General features: G+C 33.9%; 1 protein-coding gene across 2 annotated transcripts; it reads left to right on the top strand.

Annotated features, from left to right (window-relative positions):
• Positions 1–13,104: 13,104 nt before the first annotated feature.
• Positions 13,105–21,190, top strand: LOC137807053 (Galactosyltransferase family protein). Of its 2 annotated transcripts, none has more exons than XM_068607477.2 (8): positions 13,105–13,539; positions 14,546–15,366; positions 15,744–15,976; positions 16,066–16,344; positions 16,967–17,095; positions 17,972–18,148; positions 18,234–18,341; positions 20,730–21,190. In XM_068607477.2, the coding sequence occupies exons 2-8, from the start codon at positions 14,580–14,582 to the stop codon at positions 20,934–20,936; spliced, it is 1,920 nt and encodes a 639-aa protein (XP_068463578.1). In that variant the 5' UTR covers positions 13,105–13,539; positions 14,546–14,579; the 3' UTR covers positions 20,937–21,190. The 2 variants fall into 2 exon arrangements, with proteins under 2 accessions (XP_068463578.1, XP_068463580.1); XM_068607479.2 differs by having other exon boundaries at positions 13,171–13,539; positions 15,777–15,976.
• The last annotated feature ends 544 nt before the right edge of the window (positions 21,191–21,734 follow it).

Here is a 21,734-nt window from a genome sequence, read left to right as displayed (position 1 = left end):
TAGTGTTACTCTGGACATACAAAACAATATTTTGACGAGCCTGAATTTGCAATCATTAAGGTCGCGGTCTAGAGTTGACAACATGGTAAAATTTTACATATTGTTGTGTTTTTTGTATTTGCTTATATTATTTACATAGTTATGTTGAATGTGGTTGTAGGTAATGTTATTTGTAACCGGGTTGTTAAATTTGAATCAAATTGTGAAATTTGGAGTGCTGAATCAGTTTTCATTCAATCTGTTTTTTACGATTAGTGTGATTTAAATTTCTTCTTATCTGTTTTAAGTTTTTGGTAATAGTAATAATAGAGTTGTTTGTTGTAGACTCGTGTAATTGAGGAGATGAACATGAATGGGGGACATATTTCGTGGTCCAGTTCTAATTACATGTCATTTTATGGGAATGGTTTATTCCCATATCAGGGAATATGTTATTGTCATTTTGTAAGTTAGTATTAGTCATGTTTTGTGTAAAATTTGTTGGTGTTGTTTAGAATGCTCATGTTGACTGTCAATTTAAATTTTGGACTGTTTTGTAGGTCTTTGTGCCAACTGTGTTCAATGACCATTGGTGGTTGTACGCACTCAATTGTCAGACAAGGCAATTGCATGTGTTGGACTCCATTGGTGATGGAATTGAAGGTCAAGAGAGGATTGATAAAGCAATGGTAAATAGTTGCATATTCTTCAATAGTTAATGAATTTATTTGGTTTGGATTTGTTTATAATTCTTGTTAAATTGCATGTTGTAGATTGGTCGACTACAACATCTTTTTGAAATTATTGATGACTTCTCTAGAAAGAGTGGTTCTCAAATTTCATTGATAAAAGAAAAGGTTCCCCTACAACCAAATGAGTTAGTGTTGATAGTAATAGTGTTATTTATTTTAATGTTATATGTATTTTAATTGGTTTGGACTTAATATTTAGAATTTTTGTTTAGGGTTAAAAATTTATTTGTTCTATGCAGTTATGACTGTGGCATATTAGTTGTCAAATATATCGAGTTGTGGAATGGTTCACAGCACTTGGATGAGAATATCTTTCCCGATTATACTACGGTAATAGTTATTTTGATGAGTTTACACATTTAATTTAGAGTTTGGTCATTGGAAACTGATTCCATCATATATTATTCAAAGGACCTCCTACAGTTTCATCAAGAAATGCTTTTGTCTTGGGTGTTGGATGAACGTAATGTTGAACGACAAACCGTGTTGACAGATTTGGTAGTGGATTGGCCTTGATCTTGATGACATTTTTTCCTTGTAATTTTACAGTTTTGTTATGATTTACAAAAATGTTAGTTATTATGACTACAAGTGAACTATGTATATACATTTCTTTGATGAATGGAAGCAATTTCAATTTGATTTAAGTTATTTAATTAAAGTATGATTTGAATGGAATGCAAGAAATTTCTTTATTGTTTTTGTGTAAGCAGGTATGCATTGTACATAGTGTATTATTGTTATATATCATATTTTCGGCACAAATGTGTCATTGGACGGAAGAATGTGAAGTTGTATGTTAATAGATTCACCGATATTGAATGTTGTTTGTTGAGTGAAAAAAATTATTGGTAGTGTTCGACATACAGGTAACTGAATGATGTGTGTGAATGCACCTAGGTGAAGGGTATGAATGTCAATTGGGTGGGTGAATGAGACATGTAGTGGTGGTTATAGGAGACCTTGTAGTGTAAGTGGGGACCCAGGTGTCAATAATTGGGGACCCATGACAAGGTTTGTGCATGGTGTTTTTTTTCATCTTGGTCATTGGAATTCAGGACTTGGCAGTGCATGATGTGTGTGAATGCACCTAGGTGGAGGGAATGAAAGTCAATTGGGTGGGTGAAGGCATGTAATGGTGGTCATAGGAACCCTTGTAGTGTAAGTGGGGACCTATGACAAGGTTTTTGTGTGGTCATTGTTTTCATCTTGCTTTTTGGGATTCAGCACTTGTCAGTGCATGATGTGTGTGAAGGCACCTAGGTGGAGGGTATGAACGTGAATTGGGTGGGTGAAGGCATGTTGTGGTGGTCATATGAACCCTTGTAGTGTAAGTGGGGACACATGACAAGGTTTCTGCATGGTCATGGCAATGTGGCGTGGATTTAACGAGATTGGGGCAGTTGCAATAAAGCATATTTGTGAAGCCTCGGGTTGTATTTGGGTTGATGAATGGTTGGACAATATGTTATAAGGGCACAGGGGAGGGGATTAATATTATTTTTTCAGGAACCTAATTGCCATTCATTTCTATCAAATTCAATGCAATAAATTATAAATGATTGTATTTTGAACATATCATGCATATCATTCTGTTCATCTCCCGACGTACAACCAACTGGTGCAATAGTGGTTTTTATATAACCATGTATTCAAACAAAGAAGACATGAAATTCATTTGTAAGTTAAACTTACACCACAATAAATATATTCAATACATATAGAAATGTATCCCTTGTATGTTATGGTAGTTAAGAGTTGTGATGCAGAAAAAATCATAAAGGTTCTCTCTTATCTCATATTAAGCACTTCCTTGTGTGCAAAAAGTTTTGTGCTTCCTTCATTACAACCTGCAACCAAAGAATTAATTTAAGTTATATGAACAAATTTAAATGTATACAACATTTGTTGGCTTGGGTAGCAAACCTAAACAACTGTGATGCACTTGATTGTTGGAAAATTGGTAAATTAGTGTCGACTGAGTTCAACAGTGAAAGAAAGCCAACAGACCCTGTACTTGACACCTACAATTTAATTGTACTAATTCAACAAAACAACAACTTCAAAACGTCCAAAATAGTGAATGACTACAACAACAAATACAATTTACACGTACCCCTGGAATTGCATGACTCATCCCATTCAATGTATTCATGTTCACTTCAGTTTCATTGGTCAACACCGAAGAAACACCTCCCACATATCTTTCTTGCTCAATTTCCTGAGGCAATTAATGGTGAACTAGATATAATATTTACATTTCAGACATCATACTAAAGACATTGACAAAAAGGTAATCAAAAGAAATAGTTTAATTAACCGTAGTTCGATGACATGGAAGTTGACGTCTAGTACATCTATTTTTTCTTCTCGGAGCCTTTTCAGACCAAGATTTTTTTCGTGTTGATCACGGCCGACCCTTTCTTTTCACAACTATAGGGCTACGGACATCACCGTTAATGTTCACTGTTGTGGTAGGAATACTTGGTGTTGCTTGTTCAGGACCTCCACACATGTTATGCTTTGTTGTATCTTTATCATGTCTTCGTTGACCGTATTCCATCATAAATGTGTCAAGATGTTTATGCAAGAGTTTTGTTATATTATTTTCCCTGCTGGCATGTTCAGCTATGTCATAAAACTTCTTGCACAACCCATCATACCTTTCAACTTGTGGATCCTTATCTTTTGTGCCATAGGATGATCTTATGTACGTGTTCTTTCGTCTTATGTTTTTACTCCACCTTACCAATACATACTTTGTTGGAACTTTTGTGACTTTTTCTTGGGCAAGGACAATGAGACAGTGTCGGCACAAAATTCTCCTGAATTCAAATAACAAGCAAGTGCAACATACATCTAGGTGTTGCCGGTGAAAAAGAACAACTACATTACGGTGTTCTGGTTGACCATTTCGGAATGGCTCCTCTATAACAGTGAAGCGACATGCATCACCCTCAATATAGGCATTATTAACAACACAATTCATTTTTCCTATAAACTCAGCTTGCACTTCATTGAATTTTGCATGTGTGTATTGTGATTGGAACTGTCTTTCAATGCTAGTGCACAAATTGTTGCAAACTTGTGCTTGAATTAATGTACCCATAAAAAAAGCGTTAATGCTTTCACTCCTCTGCGTTGTTGACATTCCGACCCAAAAAAATGATTTCAGATAACAAGGAACCCAACGTTGTCGTTCTTCAAATAACGTACTCAACCAATCGTTTTGTACTTAAGTCTAACGTATTTATGAAATTCGCCCATGAAGACAAGAAATCATCAACATTTGTGGACTCATAGACTACTATCTTCATTGCACGTTTGATTTCCTTGTACTAACTATATTCTTGAAGTTTTTCTGATATTTTTTTCATATTGTGCTAGAGACACCACTTGTGTCGTGCATTTGGGAAAACAACTTCAACTGCATTTTTCATTGCCCTGCATTGATCGGTCACAATGCCTACGGGGGGCCTGTATGACATGCAACGCAACCAACTCTGAAAAAGCCACACAAATACATTTGTGTCCTCAGAAGATAGGAGTCTACATCCCAACAATATTGATTGATCGTGATGATTTACACTAACAAAAGGTGCAAATGGCATATCATACTTATTTGTTAGGTATGTGGTATCAAAACATAAAATGTCTCCAAAACTATCCCATGCTGCCCTGCTTCTAGCATCAGCCCAAAATACATGTCAGTTATCATCGCCCAAATCAATGTCAAAGTAAAATTATGGATTCAATTCCCTCATCCGACAAAAATGACTTAAAAGAGCTTTTGCATCACCTTCCTTCCTCAATACTCTCCTACTTTGGGCAACATAATTACACACATCTCGTTCAACAAAGTCAAGATTCTCATAACCACTAGCAGTAGACACAAAAGACCTAAAAGTCTTATTTATATGGACCCCAGCATCGTCATTTATATCAAGCACTATTTTTGTGTGTAAACTTATTTTCCTATTACCGTGAAACAATCTAGACTTCGTGGGGCTCATATCATGTGAGTGTTTCCTCATGTACGAACATAATATACCATTTCCCTTCTTTTAAGCCAACAGTTATACGAGCTGGACATTCAACAATCTGAGTAGGGCGAGTGTTCATTTCGGGAGGAATCGCAGACACGTATTTTCTTGCCCTTTCACATGCCAAGATAAAGTACCTCAATTCCTTGCAAGTCCTTTCCTTGAACTTCGTGTTCTAATGGCAAAACCCTTTTTAATGGCATATTGTCAGTAAAAACTTTTGACGCCATCTGTAGTGTCAAAACACATTCCAACTGTAGGAACGGATTCATGGACTACATTTGGAACTGTGTCATGAACATTTATATGAGAATCTGATTCATCAACTATATTTGCCACTGAATCATCAACATTTAAAGGGTTCCAATGCTAAGATTCTTCAAAGAAGGAAATGTCATCAAGTGACAAATTTTCCATTAACTTAGAACTGTGCAGTTTAAAAGGTTGTGCATACTATGGTTAGCTTAAATTACATTAACGAAAAAGATAAATGCATATCAATACAAATTTCTTCATATAACTTGACTTCAATATTTGAAACAATGAAAAAAATAATTCTACATTTCAGATACATTTGAATTGATAAAAAAAAATTAACTAAAGGGAAGACAAAACAAACTTTTTATGCTAACTCTTAGACACAGAGAAGTCTCCCTAAAAGTAACTCATCGTGTTCCTTTTTTTCTCCTTCTAAATATACATTAAAAGATAAAACTATCAAGACTAAGGAATATGATTTTACATTGAATGTATTAACAATTTGGCTAAAGCTATGAATAGTTTTATGAATTATTTAACATTTTGCAGTAACTTATTAATAACCTATTCATATAGAATTGGGATAGATCAACAGCTGTGTTTTGGATTCTCATCCACACACCTCAAACGTGGATTGCAGAAGAAACAAAAGTAGTTGTTGTTTACGAAATTTTACCAGAAGCCATTGTGAAAAATTAATAAATATTAAAGATCTAAAGACGCAAGAAATCTATTAACCAAAACAAAAATATTGAATACTAATTCATTTTAAGATTTTAAATGCATTGACTTTTTCATCCAATAGGTTTTTATAAAGTATACATACCATGCATACAAAAAATTTGTAAACAATTTTAGCATAACTTGTTGCAATTTGCAAAAGCCACATCCAGTCCAACCACCTAACTAATAAGTTGCAATGTGTGTGTCACAGTGGCACCATTAGGAGACTTCAATGTGGGTGAGAATGGAACAAAAAAATTCAATGCACCATAGAATTGGCAAAAACGTCAATGGAATGGAAGGAAAAAAAATTTAATGACTTTCCACCCAACAATGAAACTATATTGAATGTAACTGTACCTTCAATCCCTTGAATGGTTATGCAAAGTTGAATGTGTAGTAAATGTCCTGAACAAGAACGATGGCAGTGAATGAAAGAACCACGTGTGTATGTCTTCACTTTCGAAAGAATTGCAATGGAACCCGGACGCTCATGTAGTTTGATGAAGCCCACGATTTTTTTGTCTTTATTGTGTGCACGGAGATGGAAATTTGGTAACATAAATTCCACGAATATAATATTATTTGTGGGGAAGGTGAGCATTTAAGGAGGCCACCTACCTCCTACAAAATTGTACTTCAATCGAAGCTTTATTTCCATCTTTATAGCTTAAAAAAGTAGTATTTGATCTACTTTTTAGGTAGACTTACTGCAGCTCACCTAACAAATTTTTAAAAATAAATTTGTTTTCCTATTATGTTAATTAATTGACATGACCTAAAGTTATTTGCACAATGCACTTCAGCCATAGTCAATCATCCTTCAACCATTAGGCGTGGGCACCGGTCATACATAAATTGCATGACATTCTTAAGAAATTCTATGTAAACATCCATTCCAAATGGAGCCATGGGAACGACTTGATATCGACGACAAGGACATTGGTAGTTTTGTATGTCGTTGCAATTCTCCTGCTAATGTCATTTCGGGACCAGCTGGTAATGTGCAAGTCGTGATTCTTAATTGGAACTCTGACGATGCAATAAACACTCAAGAATTTATAAACCGTATAGGTCAACAAAGTTATGAGCGTGATTTTACATCCAACCCATGGAAATGGGCAGAAAAAATCCTTCAATTCCAATGTAATATTGAGTCTACCTTTTTATGATTCAACCGCCAAATATAATTATTATGATCTTTTAATTTTATTTTGAAGGACAAATTGATGGACATGATTGTGAACAAATATCATCCCTGGGAAGTTTGAAAGAGTTAGATGTTTTCCCACTCCTAACTTGTGTTATCAAATCATGTAAACCCACTGGTCTAAGACACATGTTAATAACGGTTAAGGTAACATACGTATTATGTAGTCTTTCATACATTGTGCATAAGAAGTTGTATATTAAATTTTTTGCATTACAGGATCCGACGGGGACTACAAGTGGAAGTGTTCATGGAAAGGTCTTAATGGATGCATAATTTGGATGTCTAATTGCAGTTGGCTCTATCTTAGTCTTAAAGAATGTATAAATCCACCAAAAACAACCAATTCTCTTACAATTCCATATGTGATCTCATTCATAGAAGTAGTTTTGTGTGTTTTTTAGGTTCACATTTTCAGTCTAAATCGAAGGAACTTCTACCTTAATATAACTCTTAACAACATTGTCAAGGTAGGTAATCAAACAACATAAGTGTAATACAAGTCTACTTCATAGAATCATAGCTTTCTTTACATTACATTACATGATTTTAATTAAATTGTCATACATGTAAGTTTTCAATTTTGACATATGTCTACCCACTGAGGACTTAGTTCGTGCTTGTTATCCAGTAATAAGACTTCCACCACCTACTCGAGGTACAATACCATAAATGAGCAACACTTTACAAAGTATAATGGAAGTTGCCCATGTTTATTGACAAACATTTCACTTCCTGATGTATTTTCATATGCAAACAAGATGGAGTTATTATTCAAGGTCATCGAAGAATAACGAATTAGACTCATCAATGTTATCCAGGTCGAACTTCTATGTAACGTCGAATAATGTTAAATGACGATTATTAACATTTGCATGAGATATTGTTTCCTATATTTCAATGACATATTGTTTGCTATATTCACCAAATTGGGGTGATGCAAAAAAACGATATGCAAACATTCACTTGGACGCTCACATCACAGTGCATGAAGTTCTACACAGGTCCCCACATAAAATAAAAGGGGTCCCCACTTAGATTCACATAGGACAATTGAAGCTACTCTTGCACTATTTAATTGCATAACCCTCACAACACCAAAAAAACCAGATGCAAACATTCACTTAGAGGCTCGCATGACAGTGCATAAAGTTCTTCATAGGTCCCCACATAAAATCAAAGGGGTCCCACTTAGATTTAGAAACCATAATTGAAGGTATTCTAGAACTATTGAATTGTCTAACCTCCAATGACTTTACTAGAGTCCCATCTAAACCCTGACAACACAAAAAAAATGACATGCAAACATTGACTTCGAGGATCACATGACAGTGCATAAAGTTGTACATAGGTCCCTACATAAAATCAAAGGGGTCTCCACTTTCATTCACACACCAGAATTGAAGTTACTCTTCCAGTATTGAATTGTCTAACCTCTAATGAGCTCACTGGAGTCCCATATGAATTCTCACAACACCAAAAAAACCACATGGAAACATTGACTTGGAGGATCACATGACAGTGCATAAAGTTCTACACAGGTCTCCACATAAAATCAAAGGGGTCCCCACTGAGATTCACATACCAGAATTGAAGCTAGTCTTCCAATATTCAATTGCCTAAACCAATAAGCTCACTGGAGTCTCATCTCAACCCTTACAACACCAAAACAATGACATGCAAACATTGACTTGGAGGATCACATGACAGTGCATAAAGTTCTACACAGGTCCCCACATAAAATCAAAGGCGTCCCCATTTAGATTCACATACCAGAATTGAAGGTACTCTAGCACTATTCAATTGCCTAACCTCCAATGACCTCACTGGAGTCCTATCTCAACCCTCACAACACCAAAAAAACGACATGCAAACATTGACTTGGAGGATCATATGACAATGTATAAAGTTCTACACAGGTCCTAACTTACATTCACACACCAAAATTGAAGTTATTATTCCAGTATTGAATTGCCTAACCTCCAATGAGCTCACTGGAGTCCCATCTGAACCCTTACAACACCAAAAAAACGACATGCAAACATTGACTTGGAGGATCATATGACAGTGCATAAAGATCTACACAGGTCCCGACATAAAATCAAAGGGGTCCCCACTTAGATTGACAAACTAGAATTGAAGCTAGTCTTCCAGTATTCAATTGTCTAACCTCCAATGACCTCACTGGAGTCCCATTTGAACCCTCATAACACCAAAACAATTACATGCAAACATTGAGTTGGAGGATCACATGGCAGTGCATAAAGTTGTACAGAGGTCCTCACATAAAATCGAAAGGGTCCCCACTTATATTCACACACCAGAATTGAAGCTACTCTTCCACTACTGAATTGCCTAACCTGCAATGAGGTCACTGAACTGCCATCTCAACCCTCAAAACACAAAAAAAATGAGATGCAAACATTAACTTCAATGTCTATACCACACTGCATAAAGTTCTTCATAGGTCCCGACCTAAAAAGTAAGGGGTGACCACTTACATTCACATACCACATTTGAAGGTACTCTTTCACTATTGAATTGCATAACCTGGATTAAGCTCAATGCACTCCATGTGGACCCTCTAAAGACCAAAAAAATCACATGCAAACTTTGTAACATAACAATGCATAAAGTTCTTCACAAGTCCGCACTTAAATACATATGGGTCACCAACTACATCCACTGAACTCAATTTACACACAATACAATTGACCACATTCACTACAAAGTTCAACAAAAACATTTGAACAATACAAAACAATCACAAATATAGTTGCAAAGCTGACCAAGGCAATAAACATTTATGAATGAATAACAAAATTATTCCACTCACACATTGTGAGTTTCCACAATAAATTAATCTTCAACAAAAATTTGTGTTACCACAATTTCATAAGAACATAAATTGTACAAAACCACAAATTACAATCGTTTAAACAATGTCAATAAACCATACATTCACTAACTTAAAATAGCAGTCTTGAAACGTTTCTTGGGTTCATGGTTCATTTTAGGAAACATGTTGACTTCTTCATTTGGTTGATCTTCATCTCCATGTAAGTTTTTCTCTTCATCTACATCTTCGTGACTACTTTTTGGCTTTTTGAAGTATGTGCAATCCACTGAAAGAGGTTCAACTTCAACTACTTCCGACCAAGTATCATCAGGAACCGAATTTCTACTTGCAATTAACTCAAGTATGTCGTTGACCTCTTTCTCCATACTCGTGATTAATACTTCATGTTCCTCATATTTGCGCATCAGTTCAACAACTTTCACCGTCATTGCACGAACTTCATCCTTTGTTGTTTTCTTCTTCCTAATTCCACAGCCAATTTGGTGAAAACCTTCTTGAACAAATTCACTACAAAGTTCTTCATTGGAAGCACATAACTCAACAACAACATGTTCGTTGACATATATAATTCCAAACTTAATTATCTACATTTAGAACAACATTAATGTAATACAAATTCCAATACAAATGACATACCTTATTCTTACGCAAACCACGTCGAGGTTCATGGTCATCAACTCTAACATCCATCTAATGTATGATACGAGGATATTTATTTCCACTCCTAGGTACTTGACGCTTATAAGAGAACAAATGCTCCATCGCCCATATCTGAAGAATGAATACAAAAAATTCATTTATTACAAAGTCAAACACATGCACAATTATTACAAACATTTACCAATAAGAAAAATGTTTCATATTACCCGCAAGAGGTAAACACAACCATCCACATGGATAGACGACATACTTTCCTAGGTCATCCATTTTGAAGTCAAACACAAACTATCAACCAAAATGTCATACACTAAACCCCCCAATTATACATACCAAGTTTGTCTAAATCATTAACAATGTTAAACAATCCATCATGAACTAAACTCATTCTAGTAGGCAAAATAAACTTTGACAGACCTAACAGGATGTACAACTTACAAAAGTCCTCTAAGGAAATATCGTTCCCACGTTTCAAACTTAATTGCTTATTCCAAACACTTTGACATGCAATTATGCCTAAACATTTGTATATCAAATCAAATAAAAATACACTTTAATATATAAAATTATAAAAAAATAAATATAACATCATGTCTACTTTAAAACACAAATCATCATTTCAATTAAACCTTAGCTTGAGGCTCGGGATGACGATCAATCATAAGAACCTCCTCATCTGAACATCCGCTAATTGACATTATATCTTGAACAAGTAATTACTTAATCAATTGAAAACCATGAACACCACAATTCAATTATACAAAAACCAAAATAAATACTGCCCCACCAAAATACATGCAAGAAATTAATAAAAAGCACACGAATTTTAACTATGCATATACGTGGTGGCAGGTCACCACCTATTCCCACATATCTCACCCCTTCCCCATCCTCCTTGCCCATCTCAACCCTAAAAAAACCAAATGCAAACATTAACTTTGAAGGTTACAAGGCAATGCATAAATACCTATACAAATTACATTTGAACCTACCCTTACAATAATCAATTCTCTAACCTTCAATCGCCTCAGTGCACTACCTTTTCAACCCTCACAACACCAAAACATCACATGCAAACATAACAGTGGTAAGACAATGTCACAGTGCAAAAAGTGCTTCATAAGTCACCACATAAAAACAAAGGGATCACCACTTCCCCATGACAATGTCACTAATTCAGGACATTAACATTCACATTCAATTTTATCACCACTAACTTAGTCCCTAACCTACTCGACCCACAAAAACTTCAAAACCAGTCCCACAATCGCACAACAAAAAACAATGAAAATCAAATGCATTTAAACTTAAACACTCAAAAACCATAACACCAAACAAACTAACGAAATTGCATTTTGCAGATCAAGTTTTTTTTTAAATTCATTTTTTCAATGGCATAAATTTAGTCGTATTGACCCTTTTCAGTTAAACTACACAAGGTTTTATACCAAATCTATGTTAGGTGGCCTACAACCACTATTCTATTTGCCACTTATCCTTCTTTGGTCCATTATTTTTGCATTATTTCCTTTTCTATTCCTCTAAATTTATAATTCCAAGCACTTCTCTGTTTTTTTTCTTCTAATATGTCCAACAATCTACACATTTTCATGATTTTTATGTAATCAAACCCTCTTATTGAACAGTATGACAATGATGATTACTAACAATTTTACTTATTTATGATTAACAGTCATTACATATTGCACTTTTTCATAATGATACAAATTTTCTTTAACTAACATTCTTTAAAAAAATTATATCAAATTTTCATAGGTGACCACATAAAAAGGGGTCACCACTTACCTAGACAGACCACATTGCAAACATTCACATTAAATTCTATCACCAGCAACTCATAACACACACAACAAGTTGAAAACCACTCCAAAAATCGCAGAGCAAAAAACAAAAAACAATGAAATCCAAATCAATTAAAAATTCAAAACTCAAAAACCACAACAACAAACAATCAAACGCAATTACATTACACTCAACGCTACACTACGAAAATCAAACCAAAAGCAAAACAATCAAACAAATAAGCTTATTGCAAACGAACCAAAATACATACTCGATTCGAAATTGCACTCTTCAACCAAAACCCTAATGCCAACAGACCTCTATGAAACGTCTTTCTACCTTCAATAACCGTCACACAATTGTTTAGCGCCCAATCCAAAACCCTAAACCACTACACTCTGAAACCCCACCAATCGACAACCTCCCAATTCAAAATGCACACAAATTCGAACCTGTTCTTTCGCAATGAAGAACCTCAAACGCAAACGATGTCCACAATCCTTCACAATCTACAATCCTACCTTTCAAACGCACCGATCAATGGATTTAAAATCCCTATTGCTTCGACAAACCCTTTCACGAACGCATTCCAATAACCCTTTCAGAAACACACCTTTCAAATGTTATAATTTTTCCAACTCAACAAGTGGAACCCACACACTCTTTCTTTAATATTAAAATTGACATATCACCTAGTTGTATTCTAGAAAACCTTACTAAAGGTGTCAAAATATCGATATTTTTTTAAATACAAGTGACAAGAAAAATTTTAGAATTTTTAAAAAAATGTTGAATGTAAGTCAGAATTAATCTAATCCAGGAGAATTAGCCGTTTTTTAAACTAGTATTTGACTTACCTTTTACTCTTCTTTCGTAATCCAAACAATATGATTTTTTTTTTTCACTTATTTTTCTGTGCTTTTTTTCACTCCCTAGTCGAAAATACTTCACAACACATTCAAATTTGGAAGATGCAACGTCAGAGATGAAATGAAACAACTCCTTTTCTTTTTAATTTAACATTATTTTTATTAATGAGTGTCACTCTGTTATTGGATGTGTTCAATACATCATATTTAGGTTAGTGTCCACAGTGTCCATCCATGTCTTTCGCATCACCAAACACCAGACGACGTCGTCCAGTGGGTGTAGAGTAGCAGTAAGGAAATGGGAATGGTGGTGCAACTATGGAGGAATTTCAGTGTCACCCATCGTCCCACTCTCTCTCTCTAACTTCAAACCACCATTTCAATGGTCAGTCCCTCTTTTCTCTCTCTTCCGTTCTCCGGATCTTGTTCTTTTGTACACCTTTGTGGAGGAAAAAAAAAATAAAGGTGGAGGCTTTACAACAAAATTTCTTATGCCCCATAAGATTTGAATTAAACGCTGACCAGAACATTATGTTATTCTGGGCTGTTGTTTCAGTTCTACTGCAAAGAACTTGAATATCAGTTGCAGTGACCATTACTTACATTTAAGTACATGTTTTTGTCCCTGAAGTTAGCAACTGAGTCATTTAGTCCATGATGTTAAGGATCTGTCTACTTGGTCTCTATGCTTGACTACTATAGTCATTTTGGTCTTTGACTTTGGTACACATTGGTCAATTTAATAATCCTTATCTTTGATGTGCGTCAAGCATTTGATTCCTAATGTATGTATCTAGTTGATTGATGAGTGTTAAATTTAGCGATCAGTTTGTCAATGTTAACACATGCAGGAACTAAAGTAATTGATTATGTAATCTGAGGGACTAATAGAGACCGATTGGTCAAACCAATTTCAGGGTAAAATTGATTGTCGATTCTGATAATTGGGAACTTGGTTTTCTTATTATAATATCAAGGACTAAATTGAATAGAGCTTATGGTATCAATAATCTGAACTTTATTCACTTTCTCTCTATTATGGTAAATTGAACACCAAATTGCAAATCAAGTGCTTGTGCTCGTAATGCATTTTCAATATTTCAATAGGTTACTCTGATGCCCATCCACTCATATACCATGCCTTATTATGGTATGGATTTCCTATGCGGATGTGAAAAACCTGGATGTGCTCCTTCCCCATCATCAGTTTCAAAAGGGCATAAAAGGAGCGCTGATGATAATTCATTACTATAATAGGATCTCTCCATTGATTAGATCATATCGATTGTATTCTGTCAATAAGCTCTTTTTTTTATTTTTTTTATCGAGTGGGTGGTGCGACTCTATCCATTTATTTTGTAGTGAAAGTTGTGTAATTTATCTGCATGCAGAAAAAAACTATATTTAGTTCAAGGTTTACTGAAAATGAGGAAGTGGTATGGAGGCCTGTTGATAATAGCTTTGGGTATGATGTTGTTTTTCCTCTACAACCTAAAAGGAATTCAGCCACAGAAGCAGTCAGCAAAACAATCAGCCTACAATTTCTTTAATAACCATACACCAGATGATTCTATCAAACAAAGCAGCAATCTTTCAGTAAACTCTTCCGAGATGGAACTAAAAAGGGTACCGAAACCAACAAGAAGGCCACATTTGGTACATGTTGCAGGGCTTAATGATCTGTATGGCATGAAAAATTTATCCAAAGGAGATATGGATTCTGTGCTTATTTGGGATTCCTTACGTACCTTGCTGTCAAGGTCAGATGCTTTGGATGAAACGGCTCAAGGAATTAAAGAGGCTTCTGTAGCATGGAAAGAGTTGCTGTCCACCATTGAAAAGGACAAAGCTTCTAAGGTTAATAGGATGGATGGCCCTGAAAATCAAAACTGCCCATTCTCTGTGACCTCACCTGGTAAGGCTGAACTAGATAGTGGAATCACTCTTGATCTCCCCTGTGGTCTGGTTGTAGATTCTTCTATTACACTGATTGGAATCCCCAATGGACAAAACAGAAGCTTCCAGATTGGCCTTGCTGGGCAAGAGCTAGAAGGGGAGCCAAATCCTCCAGTTATCTTGCATTATAATGTGAGTCTTCCAGGAGAAAACATGACAGAGGAACCATATATTGTTCAAAATACATGGACTAGTGATTTAGGGTGGGGAAAAGAGGAAAGGTGTCCTGCACATGGGTCTGCCAACATCCAAGAAGGTATATTTAGTAATTTTTCATTTTAATCGTGAATTTTTTATTTTTGTAAGTGATGAGCAGTTATAGATCTTTAATTGTTAAATTAGTCTATTCTGCACACTATAATGGATAAAAAGCACTTTTTAACTAGAAATATCTTCCTTTTCTTGTAGAGGATGTAAAATTGTAAATTTATATCGTAACCAGGATGATGTCTTGTTTAAAAATATCATTTCCCCTCTACAATAGGCTATAGCTTTGTAAGACTAATCATATAATAATTCGTAACAAAAAGCTCTTTTGTTTTGTGTTATTGTGGACCCATTATTACTCTTGAGTGCAATTGTTTAAGAGGGAGTTTTGCTGTAACTTCTAAATAATCTAACTGGATGTTGTAGTTGATGGACTTGTTCTCTGCAATGTGCAAGCAGTCAGAAGTAACACCAAAGGGAATGGAAATTTTGGTCAACCTGCTAGTGTACCTTCTAATATTTCCTCAGAAAGTGCACATAGAAATGCTATTTTCCCTTTTTCTGAGGGTAATGCTTTCACTTCCACGTTGTGGGTTGGTTCAGAGGGATTTCATATGACTGTGAATGGAAGGCATGAAACATCTTTTGCATATAGGGAGGTATGGTATGGGAAGAGAAATACTGCTAAAAACAAAAGCTTTTGATAGACTAGTCATTTTAACCTTGTACAGGTTTTATATGAATGCAGAACCTTGAACCGTGGTTAGTCAGCAGTATTAAAGTAGCAGGCAGTTTAAGTCTCTTATCAATCCTGGCTAAAGGTTTACCTGTTACTGAAGATAATGATATAGTTGTTGATGTTGAGAATCTGAAGGCTCCTTCAATCCCCAAAAAAAGGCTTATTTTGTTAATTGGAGTATTCTCTACTGGAAACAACTTTGAGCGTCGCATGGCCCTGAGGAGGTCTTGGATGCAATATGAGGCTGTACGTTCTGGAGAAGTTGCTGTCCGATTTTTCATTGGGCTTGTAAGCAATGCATTTTAAACTTGTACAAGTGAAACTATACATTAGTATAATTCTTGTTCTAGTTTAGCACTAATTCTGCCTCGGAGAATTTTGTTAAAGATCTGCTTTCCTGGTTATTTATGCACTTCTCTTTGTTTGAAAGAAATATGGATGAAATTGGCTGGTTTATAAAGGGATCGATGAATACTGACCTTCATTGTTATACGTATAATCAGTCAATGGTTCCTAAGTCAAGCTCTTCTCTTGGCTTTGTTTTATGATTCCTTAGATCAATTTGTAAAATAGTTTAGTACAACTGGGGTCTGGAGTGCTAGTGCCATATTCATTAAGGAATATACTCAAGTAATTACATTATGTAGAATGACAGTATGAAGTGGTTGGGATATTAGCTGAATTGCTCAAGTTGGATTCATTATTAAAATGAATATTTAATTTATTTTAGTTTTTAGCACAGGAAAATGGTGATCGAAAGCTAAAACCAAAGCTGCTGATCTCTAGCACTCTAGCCCATAAAATTCTGTATCTCGGAGTCCACCAAGCATTCTAAATTATAGCAATTTTTTTAAAATGTTTTTCTCTTTTCAAATAATTGTTGGGTGACATTTATTTGATTTTATTGCAGCACAAGAACAATAGGGTTAATTTTGAGTTATGGACTGAAGCTCAAGCATATGGAGATATTCAATTAATGCCTTTTGTAGATTACTATAGTTTGATTTCTTTGAAGACAATTGCAATTTGCATTATGGGGGTAAGTTGATTAAGATATTATGCACATAATATATTGGGATTGCTATTGTTTATCTCGATTCAAATTATTGAGTCAACTGCTTACAGCCTAAGATAGAGTGGTATGAAGGTATATATATACACTTTTTTTTGGTGTGGTATGAAGTTTTACACTTAATTGCACTTTTGATTCTTCAAATGTCATAATTATACAATTTTGGTCTCTTTGATTTTTTTTGTTAAATATTTAACAAAAGCATTGGATAGCAGTACAGTTGCTAAAATGTTACCTGACGCATATGGTGGTTTAAATTGCACTTTTGGTCTGGTTGATCTGCATGTATACACTTTAATTAAAGTTCTAAGAGCTCTTCAAGAGTTAATTATTCCTGTAATTATGGTTCTAACTTAAGAATGCCAAGAAACAGCCCAAGAACAGAAAGGGGAAAGCTTGAGGGATACAACTGAAAGAGTAATCAAAATTAGAAAAGAAATAGGAATTATCAAAACAGTAAACTTATATTGAAATTGTTGTGAAAGATGTGATACAAAATAAAAAATAAAAAACACTAATTCCTAGTCCTAAAAGATCATGTAAGACACTTTGTATTATAAAGATCCAATAATGATATTCTGAGTTATTCTTTCTAACAACCTTTATTTCTGTGACAGTGTCATTTTTTATCTAAGCAATGGCTTTTGTAACTTTATCTGTTTATCAAAATCAAGAAGTTGCCTGTAACTTTTTTCAAGACCATAAAATGATTTCAACAATTGAACAATTGAACAATTGTTATCCATCTATTCAAATATATCATTTAAAAGTTGTGTAGACTCTCTATTTTGGCCATTACTTTCTACAAGGTATTTAATGTGGTCTTATTTTTGAAAATTGCAGACAAAAATCATCCCTTCTAAATACATAATGAAAACAGATGATGATGCCTTTGTTAGGATTGATGAAGTGCTTTCGAGCCTTAAAGAAAAGCCATCCAAAGGCCTCTTATACGGTCTCATATCTTCTAAATCATCTCCTCAGAGGGATGAAGGCAGCAAGTGGTACATCAGTGAGGAGGTATTCATGCCTGTATGGTGCTATTAATTAATTACATTATCATTTTCCCCAAATTTATTTATATTCTTAATTATTATAATTTCAGGAATGGCCACATGATACATACCCACTATGGGCACATGGTCCTGGCTATGTTATCTCTCGAGACATAGCAAAATTCATTGTCAATGGCCACCAAGAGAGAAAGCTCAAGGTAAGAATTTCTTCTTTCCCATTACAGGATGGCAGATTAAAAATGTGTTTTTTTTAGAGTCTTTTCGATATTTCAAGGATATGCTTGTTAAAGTTTTTTTTTTTAATTAGTATTTTTTATCAAATAAATTTCAAAGTAGTTAATTTTTTTAAAAAAAGTTGATAGTAAGTCACCTTAGACATACTGGGCTATATATTTTTTTCTCTCAACCATGATAAGAGAATGAGGAAAAAAAAATGTTAAACCAATATAAAATATACAATGAGAAAATGAAAATGTTAGGAGAAGAAAGGAAAACATGATAAAATTTATGAAAAAATTTAAAATATAAATGACAGTAGAATGAGAGACTGAAAAAGAATACAAAAAGAACACATGATAATTTGCATCGACTCTTAATCCATACTTTCATTCAATGATGTAAATGCATTGGATGATGCACTGTGTGAAAACTTTCTTCTTGCTAGTTGTAAGTCACCTGACATATTATCTCAACCTATGATAAGAGAACGAGGAAAACAAAATGTTAAGTCAAGATAAAAGAGACATTGAGAAAATGGAAATTTCTGGAGCAGAATGTACAAGAATAATGAAGGAATTTTAATTTTACAAAATTAAATTAGAGAATTTATTAGATTTAAAACAATAACATTTTTTCATTTTTTTATTTAATTAATAGTACCTTAAATTATTCTCACTGTTCCTTTTTAAGTGTCCTTAAGGTTTATGGAGAAACCAAAAAATTTCTTGACTTTAATAAAATGTTTATGAGATTTTCTATTTTACCCTTTTCATATTTACATCAAATAAATGTATACATGTAACCTAATTAAATATTTTGTCTAAATAACAATATAGTAAACAATGTTGTGTTGAATTTTGAAGATGCCAGCTAAACAGAAACAAAAATCTGTCAGAAACGGCACACTTAGAAGAGAATGTAGGAATTATTTATATATCCTCTACTATTTTCTTTAACTTTTTTATTTAGACAAATAATAATATATTCCCTTCGTACCAAATAAAATACAATATTGATTTAAACATTCTTTAAACATGCATAAACGGCGCACAGAAACGTGTGTATATATATGTATATATAAGTTTATAATATATCGGGGAATTTAGCTGAGTTTTAAAAACTGTAACAATTTTTTATTTTATTTTATAGTAATATATAATATTTTAACTGTAATAATAGTGTGTTTAAGTATTAAAGTTTGAAACATTTTAGGTGCGTGATCACGGTTTGGAGATCCATTGAGCTTTAAGAAGCTTTTACAATTTTTAAAAAATGTAACAATTTTTTGTTTATTTCATAGTTTACAATATATAATAATATGGGTTGCATATTGGTCTACTGGGTGTTAAAGACTATAACAGTTTTAATTATGTCTATTTAATATTATGAATTAAAATTTTATTTGTGAATTTTATTTCTACATAAATGGTCTTACAGTAGGAAATAAATTTTATTGTGTGTGGAAATTGATAATATTCCAACTCTAATGGTCAAGAAAAGTTTAGGTGTATGCTACATAGATATATAAATAGATATAGGGTGTGTTTGGTAAGGCTAATAAGCTAGTTCTTATGTATTTGATTAATTTATATAAGTTAGTTTGACTACTATAAGAGCAAGGATATCACACTCGAGAGTCTACTCAAACTCATGGGAGGTGTGCAAATTCGACTTGTAAACCCGACTCAACTCGTTATTTCATATCAAAATTTAATAAAAAAAATATTCATAATACCAATTTTATAATATTAAAATAAACAAGTTCATACACCAACAAAATATTAGTTGTCAAACTGATAAGATAATTAAATAACTAAAACATATCAAGTTTAAATGTCTCATTCATCTAATCCTCTAAGAAAATCATCTCCGAGATTATGATGAAAATTGTTCATCAACATTATCATGAAAAAAATTTATTATCAAGATTAGCTGCATCTAGAATCATTTAAACTTGTTTCAGCTAAGTCAACATTTACACCATCATCTTCAACCTCAACACTGTCTCCTTCTTTAGTTATCCATTTTATTAGACTCAATCTCATCAAATAAGAGAGCAACACAGTTTTTCTAATTTGTTTGTTTCTCAACTTAAAGTTATACATCTGCAAGTCTGTTTGTCTTCCAAAAAACAATTTTACTCAGGATGAACCCCGCAAGTTTGATAACCTTGTATAATTCCAGTATTATCTTAACTATATATGGGTGTATTAGTAAAAAAGTTTAATTGTGATCATTGCACTGCTCCTATGTTCGCCCTGTCATAAATGTCTTTATTGAACAAAATTTTGTATTATTTATTATTTTCAATGTCTTCTGATGGAAGATCACCTTTATTTGACTGCCTTTTGTTATATATTTCTTAGCTCTTTAAACTGGAAGATGTTGCGATGGGCATATGGATTGAACAGTTCGCAAATGGTGGGAAAGAAGTGCGTTATATGAATGATGAGAGGTTTTATAATGCCGGATGTGAATCAAATTATGTCCTTGCCCACTATCAAAGCCCAAGGATGGTGCTTTGCCTTTGGGAGAAATTGCAGAAAGAACGCCAACCACTATGCTGTGAGTAGATTATATCTATGTTTTTATACTTGTAACAGTTGATTCTGAGGTCTTAGCTTTCTTAAATGTTTAGGTTATATGTAACTTACCGCTAATCATCTTACATCTATGTTGTATCCTATTGCTCATTCATTTATTCGTTCATTACAATCATTTCAGCAGAAACAATTAGTTCAATGCTTAAAACTGTTTTGTAACTTCTGGCATTTTGGTGCTGAACAATGAACATTGAATTCTGGATGGTGTTTTTGGTCCTTCAAAATATTACTTTTCCTTTTAATCTCCCTTTATAAAGGGGTTATAATTTAGTCTTGTATTTTTGTTCATTTCCCATGCACTGTCTTTGTTAGTTTTGTTCCAGAAGTGCTACCTTCTGGTCCCTCTATAAATACCACTACTTTCCATTTGGTCCCTTGTATCCTATAATACTACTGTAGCATGTATATAAACACTACACAAAATATTCTGCATTATTAAAGGCTTAATCAGTGTAAGTATACTAGGAGCCAGTTAGTCCAAAAATAATGGTTATCTTATATCATGCTTAAAAAGTAACTCCATATTGATTATAAAAATGAAAAGTTAGTTGTTGTTTAGTGGGTAGAGAGAGCAAAAATCAAACTCAACTCATAATCAGATTATGACTAAACGTGCCACTAACATGGATAACTATATAAAATTAGAGTAGGATTGAAATGGAAACTACTGGTGCTTTCCACAGCTTCTTTTCCAATAGTAATAATAGTCAAACAAAGACTTAACCATGCATGCATTGAATTTGAACATTGTGTGGGAAACTGGGGAGC

Source organism: Phaseolus vulgaris, chromosome 3 (genome assembly GCF_051622355.1).
Source record: "Phaseolus vulgaris cultivar YP4 chromosome 3, ASM5162235v1, whole genome shotgun sequence".
NCBI lineage: Eukaryota > Viridiplantae > Streptophyta > Magnoliopsida > Fabales > Fabaceae > Phaseolus > Phaseolus vulgaris.
Note: the sequence above shows the minus strand (reverse complement) of the source record. Positions and strands in the feature narration are given on the sequence as shown.

Excerpts from the sequence above, each read along its gene's own strand:
- LOC137807053 (XM_068607477.2), top strand. The coding sequence starts at position 14,580 with ATGAGGAAGTGGTATGGAGGCCTGTTGATAATAGCTTTGGGTATGATG. Across the intron at positions 16,345-16,966 it reads TCCGATTTTTCATTGGGCTT|CACAAGAACAATAGGGTTAA; the intron begins GTAAGCAATGCA and ends ATTTTATTGCAG. Across the intron at positions 18,342-20,729 it reads ACCAAGAGAGAAAGCTCAAG|CTCTTTAAACTGGAAGATGT; the intron begins GTAAGAATTTCT and ends TATATTTCTTAG.